At 44.2% G+C, this 19,958-nt stretch overlaps 1 protein-coding gene across 2 annotated transcripts in view; it reads right to left on the bottom strand.

The window, feature by feature from the left end:
• The window catches only part of LOC130363087 (calpain-8-like), a 124,174-nt gene extending 111,374 nt beyond the window's left edge, over positions 1-12,800 (bottom strand). The window contains exons 1-2 of one of the 2 annotated variants that reach the window (XM_056568428.1): positions 12,374-12,800; positions 12,215-12,255 (exon numbers count right to left, since the gene is read on the bottom strand). In XM_056568428.1, the coding sequence (XP_056424403.1) occupies positions 12,215-12,255; positions 12,374-12,622 (290 nt within the window). In that variant the 5' untranslated portion in view covers positions 12,623-12,800. The remainder of the gene's footprint in view (positions 1-12,214; positions 12,256-12,373) is intronic. The other variant, XM_056568427.1, reaches the window with a different exon arrangement.
• Positions 12,801-19,958: the final 7,158 nt, after the last annotated feature.

The raw sequence follows: 19,958 nt of genomic DNA, 5'->3' as shown, positions 1-19,958 counted from the left end.
GAGGCGGGGTTCTATCCAGCAGGAAGGGTGTACCCGGTGAGCGCAATCACCCTCAGGGTTAACCCATTGCTGGAAGTTAACTCGCTCATCCCCCGTACAATTGTGATATAAGATAAAAACGCATGGTTTGTGTGAACACATGCTAAAAATTACAAATATTACAAAAAGACCCCTATTGAATGGGATTCACAATTATAAAAAGTTCTCATGTGCGGATTAAATACTGGTGTCTGTAAATTAGCCATGAACCAATATTTAATGGTCACTATATAGCTTATAAAAATAGCAATTTCATATGAAAATATTTATCAAGTGTATACAATACAGTAATTTGCTAAATTTTATACGACAAACACCATGTCTTAGAGAAATGGGAAGACGAATGGAAATATGCGAAATACTGAAACAGACTCATATATATTAGTGTTGTGAATTATTTATCTGGATTTTTTTCCCATATAAACAAGATCACATGTTGGTAACGATAATTTAATCCTAAATAATTAGATAATATTCATTATATTATGTAGAGAGCATGGAGCGATATAAATTCAATTTGATTATCTGTGTATTCTAAATATTAGGTGTTTTAAGTACTAAATTCGCAATATATATAGTCATAATTTTAATAATGCAATATTACATCTTGTCTTTGATTCAGACCTTGGGGGTACCTGGTTTGTAATTTTATTATCCAATAAACTTCCCTATCCAGTAGTTTTTGTTTAATATTTCCACCCCTAAGTGTGTGGGCAACTTTTTCTATTCCCTGAAGGCTAAGACCGGAGAAATCCCCCTCATGGTTTTCTGCACAATGCCTACTGACCATGGATAAATGTCTGGTTTGAAAATGGGGAATGTCAGACAGGTGTTTTCTGATCCTCGCCTTCAGGGGATTCGTGATACACCCAACATATTGGACTTGGCATAGTTCACATGTCATTAGATACACCACGTTATTGGTGTTACAATTTATGTATCCAGACATGTTAAATGTTTCTTTTGTTGTGGTGGAGAAAAAAGTTTTACTGTTTTTCATAATTGTACAACAAATACATTTCAGGTGTCCACATTTATAATTTCCTTTCACTTTTAACCAGGTAGAATTTTTCTTTCCTGTTGAACTATAAAGACTGGGAGAAATATACTGCCCAATGGTTTTTGCTTTTTTCGAAATACATTTATATCCATTTTCAAATATTTTTATGTAATGACTATCATTCGCTACCATTGGCAGATATTTTTCCACTATCTGGCAAATTTGTCTAACATTTTGGCTGTAATTAGTAGAAAAAATAAGTGTTTTTTTATGATTCTGTAATATATGTCGCTTAAGTTTTTTGTTATCTCCATATATTAGCTCGCTTCTATTTCTTTTACTGGCAATATTTTTTGCTCTTTCTAATGACCATTTTTGATATCCTCTCTGACTTAATCTTTGCGATATATCGTCCACTTCACGATCAAAGATCTCTGGAGTGGAACAGTTACGTCTGGCCCTTATCATCTCCCCCATCGGGAGATTTTTAATTACGTGGGGGGGATGACAAGACCCTGCCTGTAATATGGAGTTTGCTGAAAGTTCCTTACGGTATGTGGAGGTCTCAATCTTGGCATTTATTACATCACCTCTCAATGTTAAATCCAAAAAATTAATTTCATTTTCGTGACTATGTAATGTAAATTTGAGATTGCAAGGATTATGATTTAGATATTCACCAAAGTGCTGTGTAGTCGGCATAGACGACTGGACATCTCTTCATTCTTTATAGTCTGTTGATGGTATAATACAGTGATCCCTCGACTTATGATGGCCCCGACATATGATCATTTCAACATATGATGGCCTCTCAGAGCCCATCGTATGTTGAAGGCAGCCTCGACATATGATGCTGCTGTGTGTCGGGGCCATCGTACAAACAGCTATCTGACAGCGCTGACAACTTCAGCAAATGACAGATAGTTGTATAATGTGCCCCGTTCTGCCTCCTGTTACTCACATGTTGTCCTGCTAAGTCACGCAGGCTTCCACTGTGAGCTCTGTGTAAGCCCCCCCCCCCCAGTGCAGCCATAGCCAATAGCAGGCATCCAATGAGCTGCTCCCCTTCCTTTCCTATAGAGCTGTAGTCGGCAGGATCGTAATAGAGGACATTCTGTCCCCCCCCCTGAAGGTATTTAAAGAACTGTACAGTACTGTATGCAATGTCACACATCACATACAATACATAGACACACTATACACCCCATACATCAATGTTTCCCTATCAGTGTGCCTCCAGCTGTTGCAAAACTATAACTCCCAGCATGCCCAGACAGTCAATGGCTGTACATTCATGCTGGGAGTTGTAGTTGTGCAACAGCTGGAGGCACCCTGGTTTGTTAAACACTCCCCATACACTACACATACAATGGTCATCCCAGAACCAATTAGCAGTTTCCCATAGAGATATGTATTCAACATACAATGGTTCCGAGGCCCCAGAACCAATTACTATTTTTACATAGACATATGTACTCGACATATGATGGTTTCAACATATGATGGTTCTCCTGGAACCAATTAATATCATATGTTGAGGGACCACTGTACATACCCAGCAGTCCATTCCTAATAGTCTGTGAGAGCGCACAATTTTGGGTTTGGTAATCAGCTTTTTAGTGCTGCAGCACTGTTGCATACTGCTGGTGTTGTGCAAGAATACGTATTTTTAAGCGTAGGGCATTTTTCTGCCCTCATAAGTTCTGCCCTCATAAGTGCATATGTACATCTAAGTAGTGTACTATTTTGTACCTGTTAAACTGTCAAGGGCATGCATACAGTGAAAGGCCAGGGAAAAGTAATCACTAGCTGGTGTTTTACTAAAATACGTTTTTTAAGTGTACTGTAGCGCATTCTTCTGCCCTCATAAGTGCATACCGCATACGTACATCTAAGCGGTGTATTATTTTGTTCCTGTTAAAGTCTCAAGTGTCTAGTTATTGTAAATGGCCAGCCAAAAGTACACACCTGCGGCTGTTCTAAACAAATACTGTTTTAGGCGTAGTGAAGCGTATTTTACTTCCCTCATATACGCACTAAGTATGTCAGGCAGACAAGTGCTAGGACGTGCACAGAGGAGTGGCAGAGGCCTAAATTATCAGGCAGAGGTCGCAGCAGACTAGGGGCGAGTGGCAGCAGGAGTCGCAGCGAGAGGCCTGTGCTCCCAGTATCAGCTAGTGGTCATGTCTCGACCAGCAACCCATCTGCCATCATCAATCGGTTAACGCGGTCATCCACTTCATCACAAGGGACATCTGACACCCCCAGTCAACAGTCCGTGGGTTCCTCATCTGACACCCCCAGTCAACAGTCCGTGGGTTCCTCAGACACAACCCTCAGTTGGCATGGCCCGGCAGCAGTCCTTGTCCTCCAATTGCCTCTGTCCTATGCTGTTCCCTCCCCTAAAGAAGTATCTTATGCTGTTGGTTCAGCTCCAATACTCAGTGAAGATGATGTAATAGATGACAGTCAACAGCTACTGCCCAGCCAAGAAGTGGAGGAGACATCCACCCCTTGCTCCGCTAGGCGGGCAAGTATTGATGAGGAGAGTGACTTGGGAAGTGGTGTTTAGGTGAAGCAGACACTTTTGAGGATCCTGAGAAGGACATCAGTGACATGCAGACACAACTCGATGATGATGAAGCCGATCGCACTTGGGAGCCGGGTGCAGAAGGGGTCTTCATCGTCATCAGGAGAAGAGGGTTGCAGGTTGCCCGTGAGGCAGCAGCTGAGCCAGCAAGGTGGTAGCATGTTTTGCAGGCAGCATGGTGGCAGAAGTGGAAATTCTGGAGCCAAACGTGTCCAGGGGAGGCCACCTGCTTCTCGCCAGCCTACCTTCCCGGGAGGTAGTGGAACAGGGGTTTCGGCAGTAGCAGTCGATAAGCGCGGACTGTTGACTGTTGTCATCAAGCATCCAGATGAGGTTAACACAGCCACATGCAAGATATGTCGGCAGAAGGTGAAACGTGGCCAGGGTCCCAATGTTGGCATCACAGCCCAGCGTCTACATATGCTGTGCCCCCATAAAGCGGCCTTGGAGAACTGTGTCTCAGATGTAGTGGTCCAGCCTGCTGCATCACCCAGTGGCACGCCGCTCCCTGTTTCAGCCAGCCAAGGCTCCACCACCTGAGCCGAAGGGAGCTGTGTGTCGTACCCTCCTTCTGTCACTCCAGATGTTCCTGGTCCTCCTACTTTTAGTCAGTCATTCCGCCAACATCCATCGGCAAAGCCATGTCCAAGAGACAACAGTGTGCGCCCACTCATCCAATGGCGCAGAAGCTGAATGTGCTCCTGTCCAAGTTGCTGGTGCTGCAGTTCCCCCCTTTTCAAGTGGTGGACTCTGCACCTTTCAGAGAACTGATGGCTTGTGCCTAGCCGAGGTGGAGAGTCCCAAGCCATCATTTCTTTGCAAAGAAGGCAGTACTAGCCCTGTACAATTTTGTGGAAGAGAAGGTGTGCCAGTCCTTGAGACTGTCGGTGTGTACCAAAGTGGACAGCAGTGCCGACTTGTGGAGCTGTAACTACTGTCAGGGACAATACATGTCCTTTACAGCCCACTGGGTGAATGTGGTTCCTGCACAGCCACAACAGTAACTTGGACAGGTCATGCCGCTTCCTCCTCCTTGCTCTCAGGCTGTTGTTCCTGTGACAGTGTGCGACTCCGCCTCCTGATCCTCCACCGTGTCCTCAGCCTCCACTGCACGGACAAGTCTCAGTGTCCCATCATACCATGTGTGCAGGGCACGGTGATGTCATCCTGTTCTTCACATGGTTTGCCTTGGCGAACGGAGTCACACAGGGGAGGAACTGCTAAAATTAATTCGTGAAGAAATCAGAGTATGGCTTACTCCCTGAAAACTGGAAATGGGAACCATGGTCACTGACAACGGGAACAACATCTTGGCTGCGCTGCAACAAGGAAGGCTGAGCCATGCGCCCTGCATGGCACACGTGTTCAAGCTGGTTGTCAAGCGATTCCTGAAGTTTTCCCCCCATTTGCAAGACATCCAATGGGAAGGAAACTTTTCATGCACTTCAGCCACTCGGACACTGCAAAGAACACCCTCCTTGAGAAAAGCCATCAGCAATTTCTTGATGATCCAAGCGAATAGGGGTACTCCCCTGTGTAACTTCAATGTGAACCAGTGTCAGCTCATACATGACACCTCAGGCTCAGGCCCTTTGAGGAAGCCACATTATTAGTAAGTCATCAGGATTATGGGATGAACGACGTCATTCCCCTGCTTCATTTCCTACAACACGTGTTCGAAACGATGGCTGGTCAGGGCAATGGAGGTGTTGCGCCTACATCTCAAGGCCACATGAGCCTTGTGGGGGCTGAACTGGAGGAGGAGGATGAGGGGCACAGTGAAACACAGTTTAGGTTTTATGAGATGGGCAGTGTTTCTAGTCATCTGACAGGAGAGGAGGAGGAGCAGCCAGAGTAGCTAGGGTTATGAGGAAGGCGAGAGAAAGGACCCAGACACAACATGGCAGTATGCAGTGGAGATAGAAGCAGCGAGTCCCTCCAAGTCACTTGCACAAATGGCACGATGCATGCTCACTTGTGACTGCCCAATTGTCACCTTTCAGCAGCGGGATGACTTCTGGCTCTCCACCTTATTGGACCCTCACTACCGGCACAAAATAGGGGCCTTTTTTAAACCCACTGAGAGGGAGGACACACTGACCTACTATAGAAACATTCTACATAGCCAGTTGGCCGATGCCTATCAGCGCCATCGTCCATCCTCTCGCAGGTCTGACTCGGTAAGCCCCCTGTGCTTATCTTTCACTGCCATGGTTGCTGGGGAGGGGAAGGAGCAGTACCAGCTCCATTAGCAGCAGCCTGAGTCTACAGACGCTGATGAGTAGCTTTCTTAACCCGCATAGTGAAGCAGATAGACATGGAGCAGGACCTGAACCAGCAGGTGGTAGCAAACCTTGACATGGCCATGCCAACAAACCTTGAAGATCCGCTGGACTTCTGGGCAGCCAAACTTGATTTGTGGCCGTAACTAGCAGAGTTTGCCCTGGAAAAGCTGTCCTTCCCAGCCAGTAGTGTGCCATCAGAGCTGGTGTTTAGTGCGGCAGGGGCTATAGTCGCCCCAAGGAGAACTTTTCTGTCCACAAAAAATGTGAAGAGACTGACCTTTGTGAAGATGAATCAAGCATGGATCAGCTAGGATTTCCACCCACCAATGCCAGATGCATCAAAGTAGATTGACCATGGTGCTACACCAACACTTCACAAATATGGATAGTGCCAAACAGATTTAAGGCGCGTCTCCCCAGTTACAAACATTCCTTCACATCACACCTTTTTTCAGCCACCTTCATCACCGGGTACTGGTATTGCCACCCACCGCACCACTCTGTCACCGGGTCACTTTCAGGACTCCTGATGGCTGCTGCTTCCACCTCCAGGCTGTTTCATTCAGCCACTATTTTGTCTCCTTATGCTTCTGCCAACTCCAGGCTGAGGCATTCAACCACTATATGGTCTCCTCATGCTTCAGCCACCTTCAGGCTGTGTCATTCATCCAATATATGGTTTACTGATGCTGCTGGGCCTGGGCCATTACATAAAAATATATTATGGTAGAACTAGCTACCATAAATCTTCAATTTAAATCTTAAAATTAATATTTTAATCTTAGGAATTGTGAAACCCTATTGTCTACTCATGCTGTCTCCAGCTCCAGGCTGTGCAATTCAGCCACTATATGGTCTCCTCATGCTTCAGCCACCTTCAGGCTGTGTCATTCAGCCTATATATGGTTTACTGATGCTTCAGCCACCTTCAGGCTGTCATTCATCCAATATATGGTTTACTGATCCTTCATCCACCTTCAGGCTGTGTCATTCATCCAATATGTGGTTTACTGATGCTACTGGGCCTGGGACATTATGGTAAAATGTTTATGGTAACACTAGCTACCATATATCTTCAATTTAATTTTTAAAATTCATCTTTTAATCTTAGGGGTTATGAAGCCCTCTTGTGTACTCAGGCTGCTGCCAGCTCCAGTCTGTGTCATTCATCAACTACATGGTTTAGTGATGCTGCTGGGTTTAGGACATTACCTATATATGTTTATGGTAGCACTAGGTATCATAAATCTTCAATAGAAATTTCAAAATCCATCTTTTAATCTTCGAGTTTGTGAAGCCCTAATGTTTCCTCATCTACTGCCAACTCCAGGCTGTGCCATTCAGCCACTATATGGTCTCCTTATGCTGCCAACACCTCCACGCTGGGTCTTTCAGCCACTATATGGTCTCCTGATGCTTCAGCCACCTCCAGGCTGTGCCATTCTGCCACTATATAGTCCCCTCATGCTTCAGCCACCTCCAGGCTGTGTCTTTTAGCCTAGGCATAAAAGTTTTTTATTGTAGCACTAGCTACCATAAATCTTCAATTTAAATTTCAAAACTCATCTTTAAATCTTAGGGATTGTGAAGCCCTATTGTCTACTCATGCTTCTGCCTGCTCCAGGCTGTGTCACTCAGCAACTACATGGTTTAGTGATGCTGCTGGACCTGGGAAATTTCCTTAAATGTTTATGGTAGTATTAGCTACCTTACATTTTCAATTTAAATGTCAAAATTCATCTATTAATCTTAGGGATTGGGCGGCCCTATTGTCTCCTCATGCTTCAGCCACCTCTAGGCTGTGCCATTCAGACACTATATGGTCTCCTCATGCTTCAGCCACCTCCAGGATGTGCCATTCAGACACTATATGGTCTTCTCATGCTTCAAACAACCTCCAGGCTGTGCCGTTCAGACACTATATGGTCTCCTCGTACTGATGCCACCTCCAGGCTCTTTCATTGTGCCGCCATGTGACATGTGACTCCTTGTTACATTTGGTCCTTTGTAGCCACACGCCGGAGCCCGGGACACTAAAACTTGATAGTTTTAGCTAACATTTTAATTTCAAAATCTTAAATTTCAATTTCAAAATCTTAAATTTCAATTTCAAAATCTTAAATTTCATGCTGCCACAAACTCCAGGCTGTGCCACTCAACTACCATATGGTCTCTCCCCATGCTTCAGCAACCTCCAGGCTGTACCATTCAGACACTATATGATCTCCTCATCCTGCCACAAACTCCAGGCTGTGCCTTTCAGCCACTCTATGGTCTCCTCATGCTTTCCCCACCTCCATGCTGTGTAATTTAGCCAATATATAGTTTATTCATGCTGCTGGGCCTGGGATATTACCTACAAATATTTTATGGTAGCACTAGCTAACATAATTTTTCAATTTCAATTTTAAAATTCATCTTTTAATCTTAGGGGTTGTGAAGCCCTATTGTCTACTCATGCTGCTGCCAGCTCCTGCTGCCAGCACTAGCTACCATACATCTTCAATAGAGATTTCAACATTTATCTTTTAATCTTAGGGGTTGTGAAGCCCTCTTGTGTACTCAGGCTGCTGCCAGCTCCAGTCTGTGTCATTCAGCAACTACACGGCTTACTGATGCTGCTGGGCCTGGGCCTAAAAGTTTTTATGGTAGCACTAGCTACCATAAATCTTCAATTTCAATTTCAAAATTCATTTTTTTAATCTTAGGGATTGTGAAGCTCTAGTGTCTACTCATGCTTCTGCCAGCTCCAGGCTGTTTAATTCAGCATCTACATGGTATACTGATGCTGCTGGGCCTGGGACATTGCCTTAAATTCCAATTCCAGGTTGTGCCAAATTATGGTCTCCTCATGCTGCCACCTCTAGGCTCTGTCATTGTGCTGCCACGTGACTACTTGTTAGATTGGGCACACAGTATTAGTTCAAAGGAAACGCTGGGACATTCAACTTGGGAATCTAATATAAATCTTAAATTTTAATGTACAAAAATTGATGTAATCTTTTCAAGACTGAGGCACTTTGGTCGTCGACGTCATGTTACCTGTGGAATTATCACAAAAATCCAATGAAACATCTTTAACCCCTTAAGGACTCAGGGTTTTTCCGTTTTTGCACTTTCGTTTTTTCCTCCTTACCTTTTAAAAATCATAACCCTTTCAATTTTCCACCTAAAAATCCATATTATGGCTTATTTTTTGCGTCGCCAATTATACTTTGCAGTGACATTAGTCATTTTACCCAAAAATGCACGGCGAAACGGAAAAAAAAATCATTGTGCGACAAAATCGAAGAAAAAACGCTATTTTGTAACTTTTGGGGGCTTCCGTTTCTACGCAGTGCATATTTCGGTAAAAATTACACCTTATCATTATTCTGTAGGTCCATACCGTAAAAATGATACCCTACTTATAGGTTTGATTTTGTCGCACTTCTGGAAAAAATCATAACTACATGCAGGAAAATGTATACGTTTAAAAATGTCATCTTCTGACCCCTATAACTTTTTTATTTTTCCACGTACAGGGTGGTATGAGGACTCATTTTTTGCGCCGTGATCTGAAGTTTTTATTGGTATGATTTTTGTTTTGATCTGACTTTTTGATCACTTTTTATTCATTTTTTAATGGTATAAAAAATGACCAAAAATTCTCTTTTTTGGAATTTGGAATTTTTTTGCACGTACGCCATTGACCGTGCGGTTTAATTAATGATATATTTTTATAGTTCGGACATTTACGCACGCAGCGATACCACATATGTTTATTTTTATTTTTTTTTACACTGTTTTATTTTTTTTATGGGAAAAGGGGGGTGATTCAAACTTTTATTAGGGAAGGGGTTAAATGACCTTTATTAACACTTTTTTTTTAACATTTTTTTTGCAGTGTTATAGGTCCCATAGGGATCTATAACACTGCACACACTGATCTTTTACACAGATCACAGGCGTGTATTAACACGCCTGTGATCACTGTTATCGGCGCTTGACTGCTCCTGCCTGGATCTCAGGCACGGAGCAGTCATTCGCCGATCAGACACCGAGGAGGCAGGTAAGGGCCCTCCCGGTGTCCTGTAAGCTGTTCGGGACGCCGCGATTTCACCGCGACGGTCCCGAACAGCCCGACTAAGCAGCCGGGTCACTTTTACTTTCACTTTAGAAGCGGCGGTCAGCTTTGACCGCCGCTTCTAAAGGGTTAATACCACACATCGCCGCGATCGGCGATGTGTGGTATTAGCCGTGGGTCCCGGCCGTTGATGAGCGCCGGGACCGACGCGATATTATGCAGGATCGCGGCGCGATCCCGCTTCATATCGCGGGAGCCGGCGCAGGACGTAAATATACGTCCTGCGTCGTTAAGGGGTTAAACAATAGCAATGAACCATAACTGATTAAATGAAACATTCGTACTTTCATATTCAGGGGGGCACTGAGAGGCAGGGGCTGGAACAGGTGGTATTTCGCCTGGTGGAGGACCACCAGCTCGATGCTCACCAGAATGGGTACTGAGAACATTTAGATAACTTCAAATTAAATTTATTCAAAATGACGTAAAATATATCTCTTTATCCTCTTCAATTTTGACACCATATGGTCTCCCTGCTGCCACATCGACGCTCTGCAGTGGTGATTCTAATAGCAATGCCTGTAATCTGCATGTCATACTGAATAACAGTATGATTTCACCAACCCAGAACTTTCCCAATGCGTGTTACAGCAAGGCAAAGTGTTCTATACCCCTATTGGGGCTCTCTGTAGGCCAGAAATAGCCGTTTTTAATACAGATTCACCGCAAATGTATTCGATCCGAAACAAATTTTTGGGGAAAATTCAGCGAATCGGCCGAATCAAATTTTTGCAAAAGTTCGCTCATCTCTAGTTATATTCTCCACCACTGGTACCTGACCTGTCCCCCCCTGTGCACTGTTATAGCACTCCATTCCCCGCTGCCTCATTCATATATTCTAAAAATATTACCCAAACAGTGGATGGGGTGGGGGGGAGAGATAATTTTAAAACTTTGCCTTTATTATGTACTAGGATAACAACATGTGAGAACACCCAAGGGGTGATTGCGATAATGCAAATATTTAAACACCAAGTCTCGCCTAGAGTGATTACTATAAATATGCAGAGAGATAATTTTATTTAAGCCAGTGACATTTGTCAATAGTTCTCTCTAGGGTCTAAAGTATTCACTCATGCAACCCTAATAGGTGCTAGTAAATTCCTCAACAGGGGAGCTGCTGCATAGCTCCCCCGAAATATCTGACTGGGCCAATTTACAGCATCCGCACTGGTAGATATTATTATGCGTATAGATAAAAGATCACACATAACCCATTCACATACATTAAGATACAATGGGACTTGTCGCACAACATAAAGGTACCCAACGCATTTCTACCGCAATAATACAACGTCCTCAGAGGTAACCCAGAAAAAGAAAATCCTTATTTCACCAATAACATCCATTCAGCAACAAGATAATGGGGTTTATTTACTAACATGATCCCGACTCTTTTTTGTCGGGTTTTGCACCCAAATTGTGTCGCACGTCCCTTGCAACACAATTTGCGACCAAAAAAAACAAATCCCTCCATTTTACAAGAAAAACACGAAAAGGGGGGCATGGCCACGGTATAAAGTGGGCGTGGTCCCTACAAAAGGGGCGTGTCTCCGACAGTTTTGAAAAATCCCAACATATTTACTATGGTTTCCACAGAAAATGTGGTGGATTTCAGCTGAGGAAAACCGACAGATCAGAATCGTTGTAAAAAAAAAAAAAAAAAGCAGAACGTAGGGAAAAGTGCAAAATGTAGGGAAACCTTAGTAAATACCAGTCGGAAATCAAAACCCACAAAGAAACCTACACTCCACTCTTAAACCCCAATGTGTTTTTTGTGCGCCATATAACTGAGTCCTTAGGAGATAGCAGCCTTTGATGACAGACTACGCCATTTGTTATCCCCTTAAAAGGAGCCTCTTATAACTTTGATGTCAGGTCTGCACCATATATCATATCCCCTCATAAGGAGCCTCTGAGCCATCCGTTTCCAGGATTCTGTAAAAAAAAAAAACATATCAAATATGTAAAAGTAATGATTTCTCAGCTCATATGCCTGGAAAGAAAAGTGCTGTCCCCAAATGTAGTGTCTTCCTCACAATCGTCCATAGTTAAGGTAGGGCAACCTGGAAAAAATACAGTTAAACAGTCAGCTAGCCCCATTTCTAAAGTTCCATTGTCTCTAATAGAAAGAGAGAGAAGGACTGTGGGATACCGCACAGCGGTGTACTCACAGATATGACGTCCGGCATACAGATAGAGTGGCAGCGCATACCTGCAATGGCAGGGAGCCATTTTGGTGAGCGCGGTCGTGCACTCTGCAAACTGGATAGAGGTACCTCAGGTTCAGGGCTGTAGGAAGAAGAAAAGGCCGCCTCTGGCGGGGTACTCACTGATGACTCCTCCGACGGGATCTCAGCCCATGAGCCCCAGGTCCTATGGGGAGGGGACAGTCTCACCGGTGATGCACCTCCAGGTGTCCCAGCGCCTTTTCCTGGAGGTGTGTCAGGCCAGTCATCGTCGGGCAGTGGGGGAAGATTGCAGGCCCCCTCTTCATCCAGCGACAACCGCTGCAGACAGTCGGTGAGGTTCTGGAACAGTTGGGCTGCGACCGCCACAACTTTCCGTTGCTCCGGTGCCATCTTGCCGAGGAATGCTGCTCTCCTCCATGTCTGTACTCTCCGGCTCTCTGTGCAGACTGAAGAGGTCGCTGTGCAGGGTTTCTTTTATACTGGGCTTCCCCAAAATGGCTGCCGGCAGGAAGAACGTCATCGGTGCAGCCCCGACTTCTGGTCCTCCCGGAAACAATGTCAGTGCATTTAAGTTCCCTTTCGGCTGAGATACATTAACATGGCAGCCAAGCCCAGCGGTGGGCCGTGGCACAGTGCGGGACTTTTTTGCGCGCTTCTCTGGCAGCAAGTTAACTATTGGCATTCTGCCCAGACTGGAGGATAGTAGCATAAATTCGCCTCTCTCTTTACACATTTGTGAAGCGAATAAATCTTCGTCTCCCCCCTTACTTTTCGCGTGGCCCCCTTGTATTGCACACCACACGCACCGCTCTTGTACATGGAAATGCGGTTTACAGCACATGAATACAGTCTCTTATATAGAGGGGAGTACACTTTCACTGGTGGATACAGCAGCAGGCACACACCCGTATCCTGTTCGTGAGACGCCAAAAAGGATTTGTGGTGCCTTGGGGGGGGGGGGGGGGGTGTATGGCAGTTGGGATGTTGCTATGCGGTTTACCAAGGATGTAATTAACTCTTGTCAGTCGTGATGCCAGGGTGAGGGTTAATGCTGTATAGCTTGGCCTATCGCCACCCTTCACAAAAGCGATAGGGAGATGTAGAATGACGGAATGTCCACAACCAGAGCTTTGGTGAAAACTTTTGGAAACTTTACTGAAGATTTTCTGTAACATGGGATAACAGGAACAGTCCTTATAACAAAGTCTATATACAGCTTAGCAGAGATTGACTTATGGTTGGGGCTTCGGGGGTTTGTAGGATTTTGTTAAGCGTAGATCCGCTAGATTTAGGGGTTTGTTTAGGTCCAGTGATCCTGCAAACATTTGCAGGGCATTTGTAAGAACTCACTGTTTTATTCAGACCGAGGCCGGCAGGCTTTGGCCCAGTAATTGCCGCTGACAGCTGTGCAGATCTTTTCATCAGCAGCCCACGAGGAAAGAAAATGTGCTGCTTGCTTTGCAGTTCAGGAACAAGAGCGCAAGAGCGATTATTGGCTGCAGCTCCCTTATTTGGGCAGAGCTGGCCGTTTTAGGATTGGTCCATACCATCTGTCAGCTTTACAAAGTGTTATAGGTAATCACATGACCCATGAACCTCCAAAGGTCCTTTTACCTACCATAGAGTACTAACCCGAGTCACATGACCTAAGGCCCTGCGACGCTATGAAGGTAAGCATACATAATATATACAGCATTTACATGTAATTTAACAGAATATTAACTATCTGAGAGGTGACTAGGGGATGACTAGGGAAGCGGACCCCCACAGTTCCTAGGAACTCTGACTTTGGGGACCCCCAACCAAATTACAGTATGCAATACGATACCGGGACACCCAGATGGTGGCCTCCCACAAGCCCAGGAGTAGATTCACGTATGTGGGGGCACATACGTGAATGGGCTCCCCATGGACGTACCCCTGAGCTGGTGGAAGACTTTACCATCGAATAGAAAATAGTTTTGTGTCAAGATAAACTCCAAGAGGTAAGATCTCTTACAGCAGGGAGTTTGTTGACTCCAATACCCAATTCTAAAGGCCTCTCTTCTGTCTTTTTGTTTAAAGAATTTCTGCCATTTGATTTTTTTGATGAACAAATGAAGGTCCTTCATCCAGGTAAAGGTGTCAAAGGATGTTGTGGGAACAAAGGATAAACCCCGAATAAGGTCCCTCATCTGTGCATCACTCAATGTAAAACGTGACAGATGGACCACTCTGAGTGAACCATCATCCTTAGTTGTCATAATTTGTTCCGGCCTTCTTTCGGACGTAGGGGGTAGGGCTCTCTGTCCCCTAAAAAATGCAAAGAGGGTTGTGAGGAGGAGGAGTTGTCTGTAGCCTATTCTGAGTTATATTGATTTCTGTGGATGTTACCACGGTTTCGGCCCGCTCCTCTATTTCTTATTCCCCTAAAATTGCCTCTACCTCTACCCCGTCTACTTGGTGGTCTATCACTGTCTCCTGCCTCTGTATCAGAAGATGAAATCTCCGTCTCTGTATCTCGAGGTGGATTGTTTTTTTTTCTAATGCTGAACAGGTTCGGTTTTCCCTGAATTCCTGCAAATCCGTGATAAACTGGGAATGCTTTCTTTCTTTTAGATAATACTGGAATCTCTATATATTTCCCTGTGCCTGTGTTTCTTTAGTTTTAAAACACTATCTCCTTTTGTTCTTTCAGCTTGACCTCTGCTATAGCTAGATTAGTTTTTTCCTCTTCCAACAATTTTAGAGAAGTACTCGTGGCTTCCGCCTCCCCCTTTTTAAGCACTCCTGGAGTATGTAACCTGGCAATGTGCAGGCAATGTGGATATCCTAAGACCTCTGGGAACCATATTGTGTTTTATATAGTTCTCAAATGCCTGAATTTCCCAAAAAGATAATGTGTATTGTTTGTGATAGGCAACAAGATCTCGTAAAGCAACTTTTAAAGATGGAGTGTATCTAGGTTGTAAGAAAACACTTTCTGAGAATACTTCCTTGGCTTCAGAGAGCCAGTCAGCCAGATTCGGTGATCCTGTGATGAAACTGGCCATCACTAAAATCGCTCCATTCCCAGCCACTGGTACTTGACCTTTACCCCCAATCCGCTGCCTCATTCATATATTCCCCACCGCTGCCCGACATGTCCCCACTGCTGCCCTGCTCCAAGCGCAATCAGAGCACACAGCAGTACCCGACGGAGATGAGCAGTTGGGAATAGACTGACATGTCCCTGCTGTGTGCTCTGATTGCGCTGGAGCAGGGCAGTAGTGGGGACATGTCAAGCAGCGGTGGGGAATATATAAATGATGCTGCGCATTGGTGGTACAGGTCAGGTACCAGCGGCGGGAAATGGAGCCCTAAAACAGCACACAGGGGGAACAGGTCAGGTACAAGTGGCGGGGAATGGAGCGCTATAACAGCACACAGGGGGGACAGGTCAGGTACCAGTGGCAGGGAATGGAGCGCTAAAACAGCACACAGGGGGGACAGGTCCCTCCATTCTCTGCTTCTCCTTCTACAGTAAGGAACACTGAAGTTTAAAACCCCTGCTGGGAGTCCTGAATGGCTTATCTGTACCGACCACTCAGGGCTCCCGGCAGGGGATTTAAAAATTAAAGTAAAATACATCGTACATCACAGGATTGCAGAGCATGCCGCCCGCTCCCCTGTTTAATAACTTCTAATCGCATCGGGTCTCAGAAGTGAGACCCGGCGCGATCAATCCCTCAGCCCCTGTACTGCAACTCCCATAATGGAACAGAGTCTGTTCCATGAAGGGGGTTGTAGTACAAACACTAATGTAGCCTCCCCAGCCACCGGCAGACTCCCGCAGCCGGGAAATTACTACTCTCATCATGTAAACAAGTCTGTTCCATAATGGGAGTAGTAGTAGTCCCTCAGCACTGCTGGAGTCTGCTGATGTCACCTCTTTCATAGTTCATAAGGTTGAAAAAAGACCAGAGTCCATCTAGTTCAACCTATATCCCTAATGAGTCCCTACTGAGTTGATCCAGAGGAAGGCAAAAAAAAAAACCTCATACTAGAGGTAAAAATTCCTTCCCGACTCCAAATATGGCAATCGGAATAAATCCCTGGATCAACGTTCTTTCCCTATAAATGTAGTATACATAAACAGCAATGTTATTATTCTCCAAAAATGCATCCAGACCCCTTTTGAACTCTTTTAAAGAGTTCACCATGACCCCCTCCTCTGGCAGAGAATTCCACAGTCTCACTGCTCTTACAGTAAAGAACCCCTGTACGTACTGGTGTAGAAACCTTCTTTCCTCTAGACGTAGAGGATGCCCCCATGTTATAGATACAGTCCTGGGTATAAATAGATCATGGAGAGATCTCTGTACTGCCCCCTGATATATTTATACATAGTTATTAGGTCGCCCCTAAGCCTTCTTTTTTCTAAACTAAATAACCCTAATTCTGATAATCTTTCTGGGTACTGTAGTCCTCCCATTCCCCGCATTACCCTGGTTGCCCGTCTTTGAACCCTCTCCAGCTCCACTATATCTTTCTTGTACACTGGTGCCCAGTACTGTACACAGTATTCTATGTGTGGTCTGACCAGTACTGTACACAGTATTCTATGTGTGGTCTGACCAGTACTGTGCACAGTGGCCCACATTTATTATTGTCTTTAGACTGTTTTTTGTGTCTAACAAAGGCGCAAAAAAGACGCAAGCAGGGTTTTTTGAGCCTTTTGTTGTCCCTTTTTGTTTACACATTTCTGCTGATTTTGAGTTGCAATCCACTGATTTTGAGTTGCAATCCACTGATTTCGGCAATATACATGATATAGAAGGGATTTATCATTGCGCCTTTTTGTAAAAAGGAGCAAAAAAAGGCGCAAAGCCATTGAAAAGTCTTTAAAACTACACCAGCCCAGACATGGTGTAGCTTTTTGGTGTATGTGTAGACAGAAATTTTAGAAAATGTGGACCTGCACAAAATTTATCAAAGCTCTTTTACCTTTTAATAAAATTGGTGCTCCTACACATTATCAGCACACAAAAAAAAAGGTGTAAAAAAAATGCCTAACTTGCACTGCAATGATAAATGTGGGCCAGCATTCTATGTGTGGTCTGACTAGTGATTTGTACAGTGGTAGAATTATTTCCTTGTCGTGGGCATCTATGCCCCTATTGATGCACCCCATGATTTTATTTGCCTTGGCAGCAGCTGCCCGACACTGGTCACTACAGCTAAATTTACTATTAACTAAGACTCCCAAATCCTTTTCCACATCAGTTGTCCCAAGTGTTCTCCCATTTAATACATAATCCCAGCCCGGATTTTTCCTCCCCATGTGCATTACCTTACATTTATCAGTGTTGTACCTCATCTGCCACTTATCAGCCCAAACCTCCAACCTATACAGATCCATTTGTAACAGTGCCCTGTTCTCTATTGTGTTTACCGCTTTACAGAGTTTAGTATCATCTGCAAAGATTGCCACTTTACTATTTCAACCCCTCTACAAGGTCATTAATGAATATATTAAATAGAACAAGACCCAAGAATGACCCCTGTGGTCCCCACTAGTAACAGTCACCCAGTCAGAATAAGTAACATTAATAACCACCCTCTGTTTCCTATCACTGAGCCAGTTACTTACCCACTTACACACATTCTCCCCCAGCCCCATCTTTCTTATTTTATGCACCAATCTTTTATGTGGCACCGTATCAAATGCTTTGGAAAAATCCAGATATACGACATCCATCGATTTCCCCTGGTCCAGTCTGGAGCTCACCTCCTCATAAAAGCTGATCAGGTTAGTTTAACAGGACCGATCCCTCATAAAGCCATGCTGATATGGAGTCATACATGTATTTTTATCAAGATACTCCAAAATAGCATCCCTTAGAAAACACTCAAACAATTTACATACAACGGAGGTTAAACTAACAGGTCTGTAGTTGACCCCTTTCTGAATATTGGCACCACATTTGCCATGCGCCAGTCCTGGGGAACAGTCCCTGGTACAACAGAGTCCCTGAATATAAAAAATAGGGGTCTGTCTATTACATTAGTTAATTCCTTTAGAACACGCGGGTGAATGCAATCTGGACCTGGTGATTTGTCTGTTTTGATTTTTTGTAGGCGGCACTGTACTTCTTCCTGGGTTAGACAGGTGACCTGTACTTCTTCCTGGGTTAGACAGGTGACCTGTACTGGGGAGTTTACATTATCTCGCTGTTTTTCACCTGGCATTTCATTTTCCTCGGTGAATATAGTGTAGAAGAATTTGTTTATTATATTTGCTTTTTCCTGATCCCCGTCTATAATTTCTTCCTCATCATTTTTTTAAAGGGCCAACAATTTCATTTTTTACTTTTTTGCTATTTATATTGTTAAAGAACATTTTGGGGTTAGTTTTACTCTCTTTGGCAATGAGTCTTTCTGTCTCTATTTTTGTGGCTTATATCTGTTTTTTACCTGTTTTTACTCTTTCTCTATAACTTTTTAATGCTTCTTCACTGTCGTCCTGTTTTAGTAGTTTAAATGCTTTATTTTTGTCATTTATTGCCCCCTTAATGTTTTTATTCATCCATATTGGTTTTCTTTTATTTCTGACCCTTTTATTCCCATAAGGTATATACATCTTACAGTGAGAATTTAAGATATTTTTAAAAGTCTCCCATTTAGTGTCAGTATTCTTGTTTTTGAGGACATTATCCCATTTTATATTGTTATGGGCTTCTCTGAGTTGATCGAACTTTACCTTCCTAAAGTTCATTGTTTTTGTGGCCCCTCGAGAGATTCCCTTATTGAAGAACAATTTATAATGTATTATATTATGATCACTATTTCCTAGGTGTCTTCTACTTGCACATTAGTTACTCTGTCAGGTCTGTTTGTTAATATTAAGTCTAGTAGGGCGCCCCCTCTGGTCGGGCCCTGCACCATTTGGGACAGATAATTGTCTTTAGCTATAGTCAGAAACCTGTTTCCTTTATGAGATTCACAGGTCTCAGTCTCCCAGTTTATATCAGGATAGTTAAAGTCCCCCATTATTATCACCTCATTCTGATTTGCTGCCTTGTTTATTTGCCTCAGTAATTGATCTTCTGCCTCTTCCATTATGTTCGGTGGCTTATAACAAACCCCTCTCAGAATTTTTTTATTTTTATCTCCATATATTTCTACCCATAATGACTCCATATTATCGTTTCCCTCCCGTATATCCTCCCGCAGTGCGGCCTTCAGACTCGATTTCACATAAAGACAAACTCCTCCCCCTTTCTGTTTTGTCCGATTCTTCCTGAATAGACTATAACCCTGTATGTTGACCGCCCAGTCACAGCTGTCGTCCAATCAAGTCTCTGTTATACCCACTATGTCATAATTTTCTTCAGATATCAACCGCTCCAGTTCCTCTGTTTTATTGGTTAGACTTCTGGCATTAGTCATCATGCAATTAAATGATGTATGTTTTTTCTTCCTGTGAAGCCTATCCCTATTAACTATTCTAACCCCTCCCTCCGATCCACCCCCAGGTACATTAGTAAGTCCCTTGCCTTCGGCAATCTCCGGCTCTGCCATAGAGATGTATTGAGGGGGCGTGTCGGCCGCCGCTTCGTGCAGGGGTCGACACCCGATATCTGGCCGGAGAGCCTGGCCCCCGTACAGAGAGATCGCAGGGGGCCCCAGCGGTCGGACCCCCCGCAATCTCAAGCTTATCCCCTATCCTTAGGATAGGGGATAAGTTTTCCACCACTGGACTACC

This window comes from Hyla sarda, chromosome 3 (genome assembly GCF_029499605.1).
Source record: "Hyla sarda isolate aHylSar1 chromosome 3, aHylSar1.hap1, whole genome shotgun sequence".
Lineage (NCBI taxonomy): Eukaryota > Metazoa > Chordata > Amphibia > Anura > Hylidae > Hyla > Hyla sarda.
The sequence above is the reverse complement of the archived record's forward strand: the minus strand, read 5'-3'. Positions and strand labels throughout refer to the sequence as shown.